Raw genomic sequence first — 17,594 nt, 5'->3', positions numbered from 1 at the left:
AGCTGGATCGTTCTCACGAGCTGCGCCGTAGACACGTATGTGTGTGGTTTAAAAGTGCTTTGCTGTGTGGTCTGGGTGGTTGACAACACCAGTAAGTCTAGGAGGCCTCCCTGACCCAGACCTTCGCCAGGGAAGAGGGGGGCTGGCCAGTGTGGGAATCACCGTCCGGATTTGAAGGCGGGAGCGAGAGGCGGCGGTTCGCGCCTCCGCGGCCGGGTCACCTGTGCTGGAGGACGGTCCCCGCCCAGCATCTGGGCCTTGCCTGGTTCCGGCTCTAGGATGCCCCCCGGGCAGTCTTAACAAAGCTGACCAGAACTTGAGAAGATACCCGATTTCCTTTGGCAAAAATGTACTTTTTGCCAAAAAATAAAGCTAGCTAACAGATTCCAGGTTCTTCCGGGACCCGGGAGCAGTGGAAGTGGACAGCGGATGGCCCGAGGCTGCCCTGGGTTCTGGTGTCCACGCCCGGCACGCAGAGCCCTCCCCCAGTCGGCAGCGCCAGGGGGTCCTGGGCCTTGTCTAGTGAAAGTTTCACCCTAAATCCAAGGGGTGGTCCGATCCTGAGTTCCCCGAGGTTTCCGTGAGCCAGGCAAAGACTATGAACACGAGGATGCCTTCGCGTACAGCCCGAGGTCAGTCAGCATAATCCAGCCGCGCGAAAGGTGGCCACGGGGTTGCCGGAGAGCCAGCTGCTCCGAGGCCTTTAGGGAAGGAGAGAGCGTCTGCTGCGGACCCGCGGCGCTTACGGTGCTGGCGCGAGTGTAGGTCTTGCTCTCATGGAAATACCTTCAGGTGTGACGGTGGGCGCTCCACGGCGATCGCTCAGCAAACTGGCGACGTCTGAAGACTGTCCCCCTATGCTGGCTCGCGGGGAAGACGCCGTCGGCCGCGTCTTCATGCTGGGCTGGGGCGGTCACCTCAAGAAAGCAGCAGGGAGGGCCTCCCCGGTGGCGCAGCGGTTGAGCGCTGGGTTGCGAAGCTGCCCGCAGCCTCTGCAGCGCTGGTTCGATCCCCGGCTGCTCCCCGGCCACCGGAGGAGGGTCCCACATGGCGCGCAGACCTCTCCTGCCGCCCGCTGCTCCCCTCAGCAGTGTCCTTCGGTCCTTCTGCCTGCTCTGCTCCCCGCTCTGGCTCTGGTGAATCCTCTCACCCTCCCGTGCTTCTGACTGTGCCCAGTGCTTGTATAAATAAATAAATAAATCTTTAAAAAAAAAAAAAAGCAGCAGGGGCGGGGTCTCTGCCCCCAGCAGATGCCAGCTGCGTTTCGCTTTCTTCAGTAATTCATCCAAAATGGGTTTTGAAAATTTGAAGTTTTTTATCAAGCATATATGTGTGGGGGGGGGCGGGGAGAAGGCACTTGGCCTGTAAAACTGTTCATACGGTTGGTCGCGGCGTGCTGCTGCCAGGGCAATGCTGATTCTGCTTGTTACACAGTGTCCCGTGTCCCCATTCGATAGGCACTGGGAGCGGCCTAGCAAACATAAACGCAGGCGGCCCAGTTACCTGTATTTATAGAGAAGGTGATGGTTTAATAAAAATGTGCGTGGACTTAGACTGTAATCACCAGTGTTAAATGCATGTAAATATTAATACAAAGTTAATGGCACTAATGCTATAAAACTATCTGTAGGAGCTGGAAGCACAGAGCTATTAACTTAGATGCTTTACACACGTGATTTTCACCTGTAACTTTTACATTCAAGCTGACTCAGTATGTAAGATCCGTGCACATCCGTCCCCCCTTAGAGTTTTTGCTCTCCAGTGCGGAGCAGGACAGCCCTCATCTGCACGCAGGGCGGTCAGCTCCTCAGCAGGAGCACAGCGAGCTGGGCACCAGGACAGGGGTTGGGCACTCAGGGGGCCGGGCACCGAGACAGGGCTGGCCCTGAACAGTGGAACATGTGGGAGCAACACTGGCGAGCAGGGTTGGAGGGCGGCGGGGTAGCTCCTAAATATGCCCCCACCGCAGCCCAATTGTGTTCCTGCCTCCCCGGGGCTCAAGCAACATCGGTGGCGTTTGGGGAGTGGTATCTGGCGAGCCTGCCCCTCCTCCACCATAAATATGTAGTGTCTTCGTTTCTATGGCAACTACTTTTCCTTGAGTACTGCTGTTAATTGCACAAAACGCACATTGTGTGGCGAGGCCCCCTAGATCTGTGAGCACACTCTTGTCACCTCCTTTTCTCAGACGGCGCGGCCCCGCCCACTCGGCGGCACCTCCTCAGCCTCCCGGTGGCTGTGGACACCGGCCTGGAGCCGGGAGCCATGGGCTTGCTGGCAGGACGGGGTGTCCATGTCCCTTCCTCTGTTCAGCACAGACATATGCAAGAAGCAGCGTACATGGCATGACCCCCTCCCCTCGCTCCCCAAGAATCAGGGCCCTGCAGCTCAAGCAGCTAATACCCGGGGCCGGCCAAGCGGTCGGAGAAGCAGCACCGGTGATGACAGGTACAGGGCGGCCCGCGCCCCTCGGTGCCACACCGACGTTACTTGGTGAATCGCATCCTGGAAAATAACTGTGGAGGAGCCAGATCGGTTTAAAAGAAGATAACAAAATGGTTTAAGCTACTTAGGTTGAATGCCAATTATATTTTAATATTCAACTGAGCATATTTTACTAAGAAAAAAGGCCGCGTTGACGCATGCATAACTCACCGGCAGCGTCGGCCAGCTGTGCCAGCCCTCTCCCGGAATCACTTTGTGCATTTTAGTAGCATGGTAATTTAGTGGAGAACTACCTGAGTGATGGCATTTTCAATGAGCAGGTAATCTACAGAGAATTTTTATATGGTTATGAGTTCTGTGCTTCAGCCCGGCAACACAAAAATACATCAAGACCAATTACGGTATCAACTTTCAGTGTGGCGGCCTTGCCACGCGAGCGCATGTATTTCTGCCCCAGGCATTTCAAATTGCATCTAATTTGAAATCTTTGGGGTTTTAATTAAATTTCAGAATATATGGAATTCTTCATTAGTACCTGCTCTGAATAGCAGATTACCCTCCTCGCCGTCTCTCGTTAAAGACGTCGGCTGTGGTAAATAGCATGTTCAGGAACTGATCATTTGCGGGGCCTGGGTGTTGGAACAGAAATAGTGAAATGCAAAATAATATCAAAAAGATTATTAGTCCAGGGAGAGTCTCTTGATTTGTATTTTAATGGAATTTTACATTTCTCTTAATGATTTGCAAATTGTCCTCTGATTATAAGATGCATTAAGCTTTTCATTTTAATGGCAAAGACACAGCCATTAGCAGGATTTTCCCTGGTCTTTCTAGAGCACTTCCCTGCAGCAGGTAAATATTGACACCTCCAGTCGCTCCTCGCAGCCCACCTCTCAGGCCCACGCTGGGCTGGGGGCTCCGCGCGGACACCCGGCCGGGGGCCCTGACTCCACTCCCGGCCACGTCACCGTAGCCAGCACGCAGGGTCTGTTTTTGAGCTGTCCTGGGGCGGCCATGTCTGACTGTGCCGGAGCGATGCACTCGAGTCCTGTCAGTGGCCCGTGTTAGTAAGCACGAGGCTCCCAGTGCTCCCAGCGCCAGCCTCGCCCGGGCAGACGGCTGGTGGGAGGGGCGCGCCGTGCCCGGTGGACACTAGGGCAACGTCACACCCTGCATCTGGCTGGCTGCCTGAGGTCCCAGCGCAGTGAGGCGCCCGGCCCCGCGGGCCGCTGACCCGGGCTGAGCTGTACGACCCCCAGCAGGGGCGCCCGCCTTTGGCTGGGCCTGTGAGATAAAGGCTTAGCTTTCAGGCCACGCCTCTGGCCCCCCAGGGTGCGTGTGATTTCCTGGCTGGGGCTCCGAACAGAATGATGTCTCCTGCTTCTGTTCGAGGTGCTTGGCAGCTTTTGGCTTTGACCTGCCGCAGCCCTGGTGTGGGAGGCCTGACTCCGAGGCCCCGGCACCGTTCCTCAGAGACCTTGGGAAGCCAGCAGCCCGTTGGCTGTGTAATTAGGGAACCCAGGCTGCCCATTGAGGCCAGTCAGGCCCACGGCCCCGGTTCAGGGCAAATCCTTAGCCAAAACAGCTGAGCTGAGGGTCCTGTTTCTACACAGCTGTGCTCGGCTACTTACCTTTTCCAGGGGCTGGAGCTGACGAGGCCTCTGCCCTGATGACAGGTGGTGTCCTCCGAACCTGGGAGCTGCCGTGTGCACCACATGGGAGTGCCCCGCGCCTGGGACCCTGCTCAGGGCAGGCTTTTAGGAGGTCTGCACAGCCTGTGTAGCGCCTGGGGAACAACCCACAAAAGTCTCCACACTGAGCAATGGCCACGTGGTGTGCAGAGCCAGCGCCACCTCTGACTGCCAGGGCAACCTCAAATGCACCCAAACCCACTGTCATCATTAGCATTGGCAGCCTCAGTATCCCGCAGCACGGCAGGGGGTGGGGGGGCCGGCAATCCAGGCCAGGGGACTCCTTCCCCACTTGGCTTGTGGAAGTCGCCTGCTGGGTGCTCGTGGTGTCCCCGTGTGCAGACATCCCTGGGCCTCCTTGATGTCCGATCTCTTACAAGGACACCAGTCACACTGGCTCAGGGGCCTTCTGTGGCTTCATCACCTCTGGAAAGGCCAAGAGGGCCACGTTCTTTCGGAGTTTATATCCCGGTGGGTATTTCTTCTTCCCTCTTCTGTGTTAAAATTTAATTGTCGGGGAAAGCAAGAGAGTTATGTTAAATATCTGAAAACAGTGAAAAGGGGACAAGAGGAACCGACTGAGGAGTCTCATTAAGAGTGGTGGTTAAGCACATTGATGGCAGGCTGAAGGCCTCACTGTTTTTAAAAAAATATTTGGGATGGTTTGCCTGGTACAAATAATAAAAGGAAGAATCATTTACCTGCTCAGGTTAAAAATGGAACTAGCCAGTGCTGTTGTGGCGGCTTGTGCCCCACCTGCCTCCTGCTGCCCCGCCCCATGGTGTTCGTGTGACGTAAGCCCACGAGCAAGGTACCGCCTCTGTGACTGTCTCTCGGTCAGCACTTTTACGGGTCTCTTCTATCTTGAATCCTGTAAATACTTCCCTGGCGATGATTGTTTTGTGAAGATGCCGTGATTTGTTCACTCTCCTCTGTCAAAAATGGGTTCTCCTCATTTTTGCTTTTATAGTAACAGGGCTGCAGACATTCTGGTGCATGTGTCCTCGTGGGGCAGGTGCCTGGGATCTGGGCATCTGGGAACAGAGGACTGAATACGAGGAAACTTCCAGGGGAGGGTTTAGGAACCACTATGGGGCTCCCCATGAGTCTGTTGCAAAATATAAGCTGCCTTGTGCATGGGGAAACCAGGGAGACCAGGCAAGCAGCTGCTGGGAACTGAAACTGAACAATTCCCAGGGCATGTGCGTCACCAGAAGTGGAAAGTATGTGGGAAAGTATGATTTTTCACTTAGTTTTCCTTAAAAGATGGTTAACAGTCCTTCATAAAATTAGTGATGAATTTTGGGGGTCCACGATAGATATATCTAGAAGTAAATTATAACAATAGCTCAAAAAGGTAAGACTAGGAAAATGGAAAACACTGCCATAAAGCTCTTGAATTATGAGCAAGTGTGTTATTTGAGGGCAGACTTTGATAAATCATAAGTGTTCTCAATTCTAGAATGCCATGAGAAAAATAAAGCTAATGTGCGTAATTCCTAAGCCAATACAGAAGATAATGTAGAGCATTGACTTTTAAAATAACCTATAAGTAGGGGGGCAAAGGAGAGAACCAAAAACTGATGGGACAAATGCAAGTTGTTACATCAGCCATGTTCATAATTACATTAAATGTAAATGAGCTTAAGATTCAAGTAAAAAGGCATAGATAAGGTAAAAAAGCCAGACTACACTAGATGGTTTCTGCAGTTCACAAATAAGTTAAAAGAATAAAGGAAAATAATTTTTTTTAAAGATTTATTTATCTATACAAGCACTGGGTACAGTCAGAAGCGCGGGAGGGTGAGAGAATTCACCAGAGCCAGAGCGGGGAGCAGAGCAGGCAGAAGGACCGAAGCACACTGCTGAGGGGAGCAGTGGGCGGCAGGAGAGGTCTGCGTGCCATGTGGAACCCTCGCCGGAGGCTGGGGATCGAACCGGCGCTGCAGAGACTGCAGGCAGCTTTGCAGCCCAGCGCTCAACCGCTGCACCACCAGGGAAGGCCCCGGAAAATAAATTTAAATGAATAAATTATATGTGTCAGAAAGGAATAAGTACAGCTGCCTTTATTTTCAGGTCACGAGATTGTTCCCATACACTCATAGAATTTTGGAAATAACTTTCAAAACTAACAAGTGAATTTAACAAGGCTAAGGATAGAATTATAATATATTAAAATATATTTTGTATAATGAAACTAAAATTTAAAAACAATTGCACTTACGGTTGTGTCAAAAAATAGTGTTTGGGATTAACTTCAATGAAACTAGATAACGTGTCTCCACTCAATAATATAAAACAAGACTAAGAAATTAAAGAGGCACTAATAAGAGTAAACACCTTGGTCATTAAAAAGACAATATTGCCAAGAGGTCACTTGCCCATGAACTCTACACTTTATTCAGTGCAACAGACTTAAATTCCTAGCCAATTCTAGTTATGTGGAAATGCAAAAAGCCTTGAGAAAGAATGAAGTTGTACGATTTACATCATCTGATTTTAAGTCTTACTGTACATCTCTAGTAGCCAAGATACCGTGGCTCTGACATAACAGCCAGAACTCAGAGCACGGACGGAGTAGAGGCCTGCTTTTGCAGCCATTTGTCTTTGGAGAAGACCCTGTGTGGATCAAAGAGGAAAGCAAAACCTTGTCAACAAATAGTGCTTGAACTAAAGACCATTTGGAAAAAGAGATTGTCCCCAGCTTATGCCATACAAAAAATTAATTTGAGCTGTATCATGTACCCAGCATAAAGCAGAAACTAAAGTTTTTAGAAGTAATATGGAGATTATTCTCATGACGGGGGTATACATGTTATAATGTGGTTATAGAAGAAAATACCGATAAACTATACCAAAATAAAAGACATTAGGAAAATGAATAGCAAGCCCCCCAGTAAGAGACAAGTTCTGTGACAAGTGTGTCTGACGAAGACCGTACACATGACACGTGAGGAGCCGCGACTACAGCAAAGACCATCCTTCATTGGGCTTTCCCAGTAAATGACTGGGTAGAAGATTTAACACTCGCCCCAACCCCCTCCGCAGAGGAGTAGGTGTGCACTGGTCATAAATGCATGAACAAGTGAATTAAAAACACATTACTGAGGCAAGATGGCAGCCTCTGGGGGCAGCTGTCAAGGGACGAAGACCAGTCCTTAGGCAGTGGGCGGCACCAAGCAGAGCCCTTGTTTCCAGTTGGGAACAAGCTTGGTGTGGCCTCTGTCGTCAGCCTGCACATCCTCTCCCAGGTGACCGCCGCCCCGGCGCACTTGCTTTGACCCCTGACTGCAGGACGGCGGTCGCGGCCAGCTCTCTGCAGACTCCCTTGTGCGCACAGCCTCTCCCCACCCGCCCCCCGAGCATGGGATCACGTGCAGAAAGCCAGACGTTCTTCGCCACTCAAAATGAAATATTTAGGTCTAAACAGAACAGGTATCTGCGATCTGTGTGAGAACGACAAGCAGGAGAAACATGGTCACAGACCTAAATACGCAGAAGCCCCGTGTTCCTGGGGAAGGTTGGATCCCCCCAGATGCCGGTGCCAGGGTCTGAGGCAGTGGGGTGTGAGGGACAGAGGGTCCCCTTTTGGACCTTCAGGTTTGAAGTGCTGGGTGGGCCAGGGTGGCGCGTCGGAATCCCGGTGACCCTGAGAGCAGGGCTCGCGATGGTGGGCAGGCGGGAGGTGAGGGCCAGAGCGAGAGCGCGTGGAGGGACCTCTCGGGGGAGGCGTCTGCCAGAGGCCACGTCCCTGTGGAAGGGTGGAGCCAGCTCAGGGGTCCTGGGGTGCAGGGCTTCTTCCGTGGCGCCCCTTGTTGCCTGTCACCCACCACAGCCTCGGCCCAGCCCGTACAGGCCTCCAGCCTGGATGGCCAGGCAGCCAGGGCCGTGGGCAGGGGGGTCTGCGGCCAGTAGGAGGTTACCTGGCTTGGGGTCTCACCTGCCAAAGCCAAGAGAGAGAACCTCTGACCTCGTGCGCCGCCAGGGGCAGGGCCTGGCCTGGGAGTACGTCTGATGTGCGTCCAGGGTGGGCCGTCTGGGGCCTCCACAGCCCTCCTGCCCCGGGTCCTGTGTGCCCGGCGCGCCGTGTGGTGCAGGTGCTGCCCGACCAGGCCCTGCCCCGCCCCTTCACCCTCACCTGTCCTGCGGGCGCCCCTGCCCCACACCTGCACAGCTCGTCCTCATTTGAATAGGTGAGAAGCCAAAGTCAGCCGCTGCCGGAGCGGCCCCGCTCGGCGTTCAGTCACAACTTCTTTTGAATTCTTCAGCTGCCCCGCGGCAAAGGCTCAGTGTTGATACTGAGATTAATCCCCAAAGAGCCCCTCGTTCCTCTGCAGAGAAATTAAAGCTTGCCAGTTTTCCTTTTGCCTGTCCTTCTGACAGCTCTGTCAGTAATGATATGCCTTCTCTGTGGCGTAATCCCCGTCCTGCGGTGAGGAATAATTCATTAAGAAATTAAGGGCTTAGCTCCTTCTGTTGGGTTGGTCTTAGTAGTTGGCTGGTGTTGATGGCAGCAAAACCGTCCATGGGAACTAGTGGCCAGACCACAGGCTGTTTCCAGCCACAGGGCGGGGTCCTCCGGGCCCCCCTTGAGAGGGTGATGTCCCCAGAAGCGAGGCCCCTTGGGGCCTGGACGAGCCGCCCGTGGGAAGATCTCATGCAGCAGCGAGGTGTGGGTGCCGGTGCGACGGGCGCGGCTTCTCCTTCTGGGCTCTCGGGAGGGCGAGCCAGAGGCTTCTAGAAGTTTCCACGGGTGTTCCTGACCTGGCTGGGAGGGGGTGTGCACATGCCCTGGCGCTCCGGGCGCCATGACACAGCCGCAGACAGGGCTGAGCTGCACGAGCAGTGCCCCCGAGCGGCGCCGGCCTGGGTCTGCCCTGCTCGGGTGGAAGGCCGGGCATCCTGCACACAAAGGTGATGCCGCGTCGTCACGCCCGTCACCTCCCCTGCCGCCCTGACAGAGGGCACGGCCTGAGGAGGCGGCCTGGGCGGGGGGCCGGCAGAGAGGCCAGTGCTAGGGACGACCCGGCGGAGCCCACAGGGGCCCATGGCAGGTGGAGCCCACCAGACCCCAGGCCGCGCCGGCTGCCGCCTCTGCGGCCCCCGGGGTGCCCCGGGAGCGCCTCTCCCCCGACAGGCGCGGCGTTTCCTGCTGTTGTTGAGCAGCCGCCCGCACCTGTCCGGGAGGCGCGCGCGGCTTCCAGCTGAATGACAATTACCTGGCGGTGAGGGGCGTTCATGTGTAATTATTCACATTCGTACCAGGACACTCGCGGTTTAATCATTTCTCTGCAGGCTCCCTTAAGTTTGAGCTTAAAGTCTTAGGCATAATTCTTTTGTTAAATAAGTTTCGGGCCCCTGGTTATTGGGAGAGTGAATACAAACACGCCGGGTGCCGCCGCGCGGGCGACCCTCACCTGTGCGCGCCACGCTGGGCACGGCAGGCAGCTCGCCCCGGCCGGCCGGTCCGGATGGATGGGCCCCAGGGCCGCAGAGCTGCAGGGCCTTCTGGCAGGATGGGGGGAGCCCCGCTGAGCCCCTCCGGCCCCTGCCCTGGCACCCACGCAGCCCCACACGCGGGTTTGGGCCATGAGCTCCGCTCCGGTGGGGGCGCCAGCCTCCAGGGACCCCAGACGGGGGCTCCGTTCCCGCAGCGAGCGAGAGGACCCCAGTCTGCGTCCGGCCTGGGGCCCGTGGCCTGCAGAGCGTGTCCCACCAGGGCAGGGCTCGGCCAAGACCACCGGCCCCCGGCCCCGGCGCCGTCACCCCCGCCCGCGCCCTCCGGGCTCCGTTGCTTTTTCCCGAGACGCCCCCGGCCCCCGCGGCGCTGAGCGGCCTCCCAGGCTGGTCGTTCTTTCTTCTCAGCTCGCGTCTGTCTGTTTTCCCCTTTCAGCGGGTGCCTTTGCTGGCAATCTCAGACATGGTTGCTCACTCCTGGTCGCGAAGACCTGGCTCCTGAGTGTTTAGCCTAACGTTGTCCCCTTCGAGGCACAGATGCCGAGTTCATCGGCGTGAAGTCTGGGATGTCGCTCAGTCTCAGGGCGTCACTGGCCCCGCACCCGCACCCGCTGTGGGGGGTCCTTGCACCCCTGTCCCCCCGTTCTTCGGACATGGCCAAGCTGCCTCTTTGGGGCCTTCCACCCCAGGCTCCGTGTCGCCCGCACGAAGACCCCGCCCCTACCAGCGCTGCCCGCACAGTAGGTCCCAGCTGTCGTTGTGATTGCCCCCACAATTTTGCCTTTCTCAGATTTTTTTGACAATCCAAGTTTTTCACCTTTCCAAGTAAGTGTCGGGGCCCCCCGCGCCCCTTGGTGTAAGCCGCCCCCCACGCCCGCACAGCTGCTGAGCCGCCACCCCGGGCTGCGCCCACGACTCGGCCGCCCTGTCCAGCCGTTCCAACAGCAGCGTTGGGGTTTCTGCCTGTGCCCTGCGACCCCGAGAGAACGACCTCACCAGCACACGCCGACGCCCACCGCCCTCCAGCGAGGGCCCCTAGTTCCCCGCACCCCGGCCCTGGGCCTGCCCCCCGAGGGCTTGGTAATCACATCCGTGGCAGACAAGGCTGCTTCTGCCCGGTGTATTTTCCCTTTTCCAAGCCAGTGTGTGGTGCCGGCACATTCTGCAGCACATAAGCCCTCCAGGCTGGTTCTCTTCACCTAGCGATGTGCACCCCGGGCACCTGTGTCTTGGGGGCTTGACCAGCTGCGGAAGGACATTTGGCTGCTCCGGTTTTCGGGCCACCAGCGGAGGAAGCTGCTCTGAGCCCTGTGCAGGGCTGTCGTGGGCCCAGGTCCTCACCCTCTTGAATGGACACCTGTGTGTGCAGCTGCCGGTGCACGCCACCTCTGCCCTCTGGAAGGAGATGCCCCGCGGTGACCGGGTAGCGCCGCTCTGCGTCCGGGCAGCACCTGTCCTGCCCTGTCCTGCTGGTGTTTTCCTTCTAGCCACTCAGATAGGTGTGTGAGCGTGTGTAGCTGTTTCCATTGGTAACTCCCTGGCGATAAATGTTAAACATCTTTCCACGTGCCCGCTTGTCACCCGATGTCTCCTTTGCCCCTGTCTTAATTGGGTCATTTATTGCCTTATTGTTGAGTCTTCAAAGCCCTTGCTGCATTTGAGGTACAAGTCCTTGACCAGGTATGGTTTGCAAATAATTTCCCTCACCCTGTGACTTCTTAGTGTCTCAATAGTGACTGACTTAGTGGGTCCCCCACAGGCCACGCCTTCAGGGGCCATCTCCAGAGCTGGTTAAGGAAGCCCCCTTAGCGGTCAAGATGTTCTGCACCCAGGGTCACCCTGATTTTCTCCCATGTCGTCTTCTAGACATTTTATAGTTTTGCCTTTTCAGCTTAGGTCTGTGATCTATTTTGAGCTCGTTTTGTAAACGGTGTATGATCTGTGTCTATGTTCATTTTTTTTGTTTGTGGTTCTCCAATAGTGTGAGCACCATTTGCTGGGAAGACTGTCTTCTCCGCTGAATTACTCTTGCTCCATTGTCAAAGACTGTAGTTGTGTGTGACTGTCCTGCTCTCTTTCATTGATCCATCTGTCTATTCTTTCATCAGTACACTCTGTCCTGATTACTGTAGCTTTCATAGATTGATTTTTTTAATATTGAATCAGTCCTGCATTCCTGGAACAATCTCCACTTGGTTTTGGTGTCTTAATATTTTTATATATTGCTAGATTTGATTTGTCAATATTGTGTTGAGAATTTTTACATCTCTGTGCATGAGAGATATTGATCTGTACTTGTCTGGTTTCTGTCTTTTTCTAGATTCGCTATTGGAGTAATTCATCTCATTGAATGCCTTGGGAAACGTTTTCCGGAAAATATTATGCTGAATTCTAGTGTGTTTCTTCTTAAATGTTTGATAGGATTTACTGGTGAAATGTTCCTGAAGGTTTTTTCGGAGATTTTAAACTGGGAACTCAAGTTCTTTAATAGTTCCAGGACTATTTCAGCTCTCCGTTTCCTCTTGGATGAGCTTTGAGAGCGTGTTGCTTTGGATGGGTTGGTCTGTGGTCTCCTGTGCTGTGAGGCCACGCAGGGCCTGAGCGCAGTGCTGGCCCTCCGCGCCCAGGCTGGTGTCTGGTTTCCTCCAGTCTTCTTAGAAATGTGTCTCTTCTGCTGAACTTTTCAGGGAAGTCATTTTTGGTGCCATATATTTTACCATATCACTTTTCTGTTTTCAATTCCATTGTTTTCTGCCTTTCCCTTTGTTATTTGTTTCCTACTGCGTATTTTGAGTTCACTTTCCTCTGTTTCTGGTCTCTTAAGTTGGAAGCTTAGATTATGAATTTGAGATCCTTCTTTTCTAATATATGCATTTAATAGTATAAATTTTCCACTAAGCATTACTTTATTATGTCGTATGCTTTGTGATATGCTGTATTTCCCGCTTCGTTCAGTTCCGTGTGTCTTGTTCATTTTCCTTAAAGTCTTAAGGAAATCCTTAGAGACCACTGGTCTCTATGGACTTACTTACTGTCAGAGTGACTTATTTACTGCCCAAATGTTCATAGATTTTCTTATTATTATTTTGTTATTAATGTCTAATTCCATTATCAGAGACTATAACCTGTATGATTTTAATTATTTCAAATTGTTTTATAATAGAATTTGGTATATCTTGGTCAGTGTTGAGTGTGCATTTGAAAATAATATCTATTCTGCTGTTGTTAGGTAAATGGTTCTATTAATGTCAGTTGAAAACAGCTGTTTTGATAGTAATATTCAATTCTCTGTCCTCTCTGATTCTCTGTCAACTGTTGAGAATTTTCTGTCGATTATTGAAAGAGACAAGTTGAAGTCCCCAGGTGTAATGATGGACTAGTTTCATTCTCCTTCCGATACTTTTCCAGATTTTTCTTCATGTGTTTGGAATGTTACAAATTGGGTGCGTGAATGTCTGGGTTGGTATGCCGTCTGGATGAGCTGTCCCTGCTACCTTTACATCATTTTCACCCCTAGAAATTTGCTTTGCTCCTAAGTTGTCTTTGTTACATTGGTGTTTACATGATACATCTTTTTCTGCTCTTTGACTTCTAACCCACCTATATCCATTATTTGAAGTGGTTTTCTTATAGACGTCACATATTTCAGTTATTTTTTAATCCATTCTCTTGGTCTCTATCTCTTCATTGCTATAATTCGACCATTTATAGCTATTGTAGTAATAAGGTTCAACTTGGAGCTAAACAAGAGCGTGTTTTATTTCATTATCTTATTATTTTTGTTAGATAATTTGCTACTTCTTTTCCCTTTTCCCTCTCTTTTATTTCTCTTTTCCATTTCTTTCTCTGGGGCTATTTTAAGTTTTTTTAACACTTGAGTTTAACTTGTCTTTTATGCTTTTGACTATATTATCTTTTTATAGTTTTTCTAGTGGTTGCCCTTAAATTCCACGGTCCAGATAGAATCAGCATTTCACTGCCTTAAGGTGGGCCACGGCAGCCTAGTCACATGTCGCCCCTCCGGCTTCCTGTGTCTCTGTCACATTGCATGCGCCCGACTTGACAGGCTGCGCTTCTGATTTCAGCCATCAGCATATTTTAAAGAACTCGGCAGAAAAGCGGTCTGATTTCTTAGCCAGATGTAACCGCATTTTTTTGTTCTGCTTTCTTCCCAAGCACTAATCTCCCTCTGCTGTGACTTCCCTTCTTGCTGAAGAACCCCTTTAGCAGATCTCTTAGCTCGGATCTGCTGCCAACAAATCATCTTGGTTTTATCAGGGTGTATTTTGAATTCACTCCTGAGGAAGTTGCTGTTCTTTAAAGCTGGATATAGAATTCTGAGTTGGTAATTCTTTTCTTTCCGCACTTTAAAATCGCTCTGCCCCTTCCTCTGTCCCCCGTGGTCCAGTGTGGCTGCTCCGGGCACTAAGTCATTGTCCCCTGTAATGGTCGATCACTGCCTCCAGCGGCGGCTCCTCGCCCCCCTCCCTGCTCCTGCTCACGAGTCTGGGCTTGGATGTCTGTGGGCGGGGCCTGTTCGCAGGTTGCTCCTCCTCTTAAGTCTGGAGTTGTAGAGCTTTGGCCAAGTTTGGAAAATTTTTACCTGTTACTTCTTCAATATTTTTTTCTCCGCCACCCTCTCCTCCCCTCCTGGGACTCCAGGGGCAGAAATGTTAGCCCTGTTGCCCTGACTCCCCGGCCCTGTGGCCCTTCTGGGGTTTCTTCGGTCACTCTTAATATTTTCTTCCCTGCGTCTTCGATTTCACTGGCTCTCCCCTGGCAGCTCCATTCTGCTTTCAAAGCCAGAGGGTAGGCTTTTTATTATATCTTTCAGCACTTAATTTCCGACTTGGCTCTCTGTAGCTTCTACTTCTTTGAAACTTTGTCTTTTCGTTTGTTTCAAGGGTATTTTCTGTTACTTCTAGAAGCATCTTTATCATGGGTCCTGTAACCTCGCCAGATGGTTTGCACCAGATCCTCACGCTGTGCCCTTTCAACATCTTAGAATTTCATTTGTCGGTTTAACCTCGATAAAGCGGGGCGGGGGGTGGGGGGGGTGCGGGACGATTCCAACTTCGCGTAATTTCAGCCTTGGCATTTGCTGATGGTCTTTTCCCAGGTGAGCTGAGATTTTCCTGACTCCATATGCCGCGTAATTCCGAACCATAGCCTCATCGCGTGGAATGTTATGTTGACTCTGGGACTCGCGGGAGCCCCGGCGCCTGGCTGTCGTGTGCAAGGCGGGCCACCCGTTGGACTCAGGCTATCGCTTGCCACCAGGCCTTGTGCTTGTCTCGGGCGGGCTGGTGCCCACCGCTGTGGCCTCCCCGGCCTGCCTGCCCCGTGAGCCTCGGGCCCGCGGGGAACCGCAGTGACCTGGGCCTCATGTCGGCCCTTGGCTTCCTGGGTTGAGGGTCAGATCCACAAACGCACAGCTCAGGGCTGAACTGGGCAGTTTATCCACCACTTGGGGGCTTTCCCAAGCCCCCATTCCTCACAGCCTGCGTTCCTCTGTGCTGTCCCCATCCCCACCGGCACCTTCCCGCTCTTGGGCCGCCCTCGGGCCTTGGGCAGGGTCTGGGCTCTTGTGCCTCCATCTCTGCGCACTCCCTGTGCCCCCACCCACACCGGGGCTGGGTGTCAGGAAGACAGGGCGAGGGTCAGCCACCTCATGGGGACACAGCTTCTTGAGCTGCGGGCTCCACTGGGCCCCTGCTGCCAGCCCGCTGGAGATCTCTGGGGACTGATGTACAAGAGTTAAGAGGAAAAAACACAACAGGGGTGCTCCTCCCCCACTGAGGAGACCCCCCAGGTGGATCGGGGCAGTGGCTCTCACCCTCCCCCCCCGCCCCCCGCCCCGTGTGGCAGCAGGGAGAGGAACAGCCAGCTTGGGGGCCATGGTCAGAGCCCAGCAAGCTGAGACTAGGCTGGCCCTCGGCAGGACCCAGTGTCCAGGAGCCTGCAGTGCCCACCCAGCGTGGGCAGGACAGAGGGTGGAGAGGAGGGACAGCCAGGATGCCCTGCGGCTGCGGCTGCCTCTGTAGAGGCCATCACGAGAGAGGAGAGACTGGCGCTGTGACGCCCCCTCCTTGGGCCACCAGAAACCACGGTCCAGGCACCACGGGGCTCCTGGGCCGCAGGAAAAGACACTTTCCGCGTCGGTGCAGATGGCGTGGTGAGCGGCCGCTGCCCCTTACACGGAGTCGGGCGGCAGGAGTGTCCGCACCGCCGCCAAAGCAGCCACTGCGGCCTCCGGCTTTGCGCGGGTCGGGGGGAAGGCCTGTCTCGTCTCGGGGAGTCGCTCCGACTCATTAAAGCCCTGGGCCTGTGGGGAACCGGGCCGTCCGGGCATTTGGAAGGGGAGACCCGCCTCCCTCGCCAGTCCCAGCACACCGGGGCGGGGACGCAGCTGGGGACGCGCCCCAGCAGGGACGGGCCGCGGCTCCGTGGACTCCTGTGCCACAGGCAAGCCCGGCCCAGCAGGTGCTGGCTCTTCGGGAGAACTGGGCCAGCAGCCTCCCCTCCCGGGGCCCCGGCGCCCCCGCCCTTGGCCTCCCTTCCGGGACGAGTCCTCCCCGGGTGTCCGCGCCGCGCCTCCCTCCCCGCGTGTCCCGTTCTCCCGCCCTGGGCGCGTAAACAGCGTGTTTGCCCGAGGAGCCGGCGCGGCCGCGCGCTGATGAACCCGAGCTGTTAATGTGGTTTCTTCAGTTAAATTGATTCATGAATTTTGAAGAGAACATTATCTAATGAATTTTCTTTGAATAGAAAGCAATTAAAAGGACAAATCAGTCTGATTAACCCCGAAGTCACCCTCCTGCCACAAATGGTGTACAGTCTGAAATTATATCATAAAAACTGGAGCACACTTGCTATCTTTTGCCCTCTGCTAATCCATGTAAATTAATGAACAACAAAGTTAATTTCTTTGATGACCCTTTTCTAGTATCACCTGGATTATGCTGATGTTTAATTTGCTTAATGTTATAATAAAGACTAAACAGATTTTTTCCCAGCCAAGTGATTATCATCCTTTCCATTAGGAAGTGATTTTTACTATTTAACACGCATGTGAGGGCGCGTTTCCTGCCAGACCAAACCGCATGCCTGCAGCTCGGCGCCGGGTAATCAGCGCCGTTCCGGACACTCGGCGCCGCATCTTCTGCCCCGGAACCCCGAGCTGTCGCCACCCGGGGCTCTGGCCTGAGGCCTCTGTCCCACCGTGGGGCACGCAGCTTGCGTCCAGCGCTCCGAGCCAGGCACCCTGCTGGCGAGACAAGAGGTGTCAGTTCGGGCACAGCGCTGCCCTTCCGCCCGGTGCCCAGCGGGAGAGGGCCCTGGAGGCCGGCCCGTCCTCACCCTCCCCTGGCTGCCAGCACGGGCACGCGCCGGTGCCTGGCAACGCATCAGCCGCCAAGCCGGGGCGAGGCGGTCCCGCTTGCAGCCTGCTCACTGCGGTGCCAAGCCAGGTGGCCGCTGTCCGTCGGCCTGGGGCTGGGCACCCCGTCCACTGGCTAGTGGACTCCACGATGAGTGTCCTGGCCCAGCCCGGCTGGGGCTGCTCCCCGCCCTCGCCCCCGTGTCCCCAAAGTTGGAAATGAACCAGCGCTCCAAAAGCTCGAAGCCCGCGGGCCGGCGCGTCCTGGGTGCAGCTGAGCCGTGTGCTCCCTCATCCAGGCTGCGCCCCGTCCTCGCGGCGCTGGGGAGACAGTGCACCCATCCCCCCCGCACGGCGTGTTTCCATCCTGTGTAGCGGCTCCGCGGCCTCGCCCCGGCCGGCACGGGCAGCTGCGCACGAGCGGGCTCTGGAGCCGCCTGCCCAGGTAACCGTCTGTGTCTGCCTTTCAGAGTCGTTCAGCAGACAGGTGCTGCGGACGCTGCTGGCGGCTGTGAAGGTCGGAGAAACGGTCTCGTACCGGCAGTTAGCGGCCCTGGCAGGCCACCCCAAGGCCGCGCGCGCCGTGGGCGGAGCCATGAGAAGAAACCCTGTGAGTGTCCCGGGGA

At 54.5% G+C, this 17,594-nt stretch overlaps 1 protein-coding gene across 1 annotated transcript in view; it reads left to right on the top strand.

The window, feature by feature from the left end:
* MGMT (O-6-methylguanine-DNA methyltransferase) overlaps positions 1–17,594 on the top strand; it is a gene marked incomplete at its 3' end in the record, with an annotated part of 142,320 nt that overhangs the window by 121,461 nt on the left and 3,265 nt on the right. The window contains exon 4 of the mRNA XM_084244524.1: positions 17,439–17,578. Within this exon, the coding sequence (XP_084100650.1) occupies positions 17,439–17,578 (140 nt within the window). The remainder of the gene's footprint in view (positions 1–17,438; positions 17,579–17,594) is intronic.

Source organism: Talpa europaea, assembly GCF_964194135.1.
Source record: "Talpa europaea genome assembly, chromosome: 10".
NCBI lineage: Eukaryota > Metazoa > Chordata > Mammalia > Eulipotyphla > Talpidae > Talpa > Talpa europaea.
The sequence above is the reverse complement of the archived record's forward strand: the minus strand, read 5'-3'. Positions and strand labels throughout refer to the sequence as shown.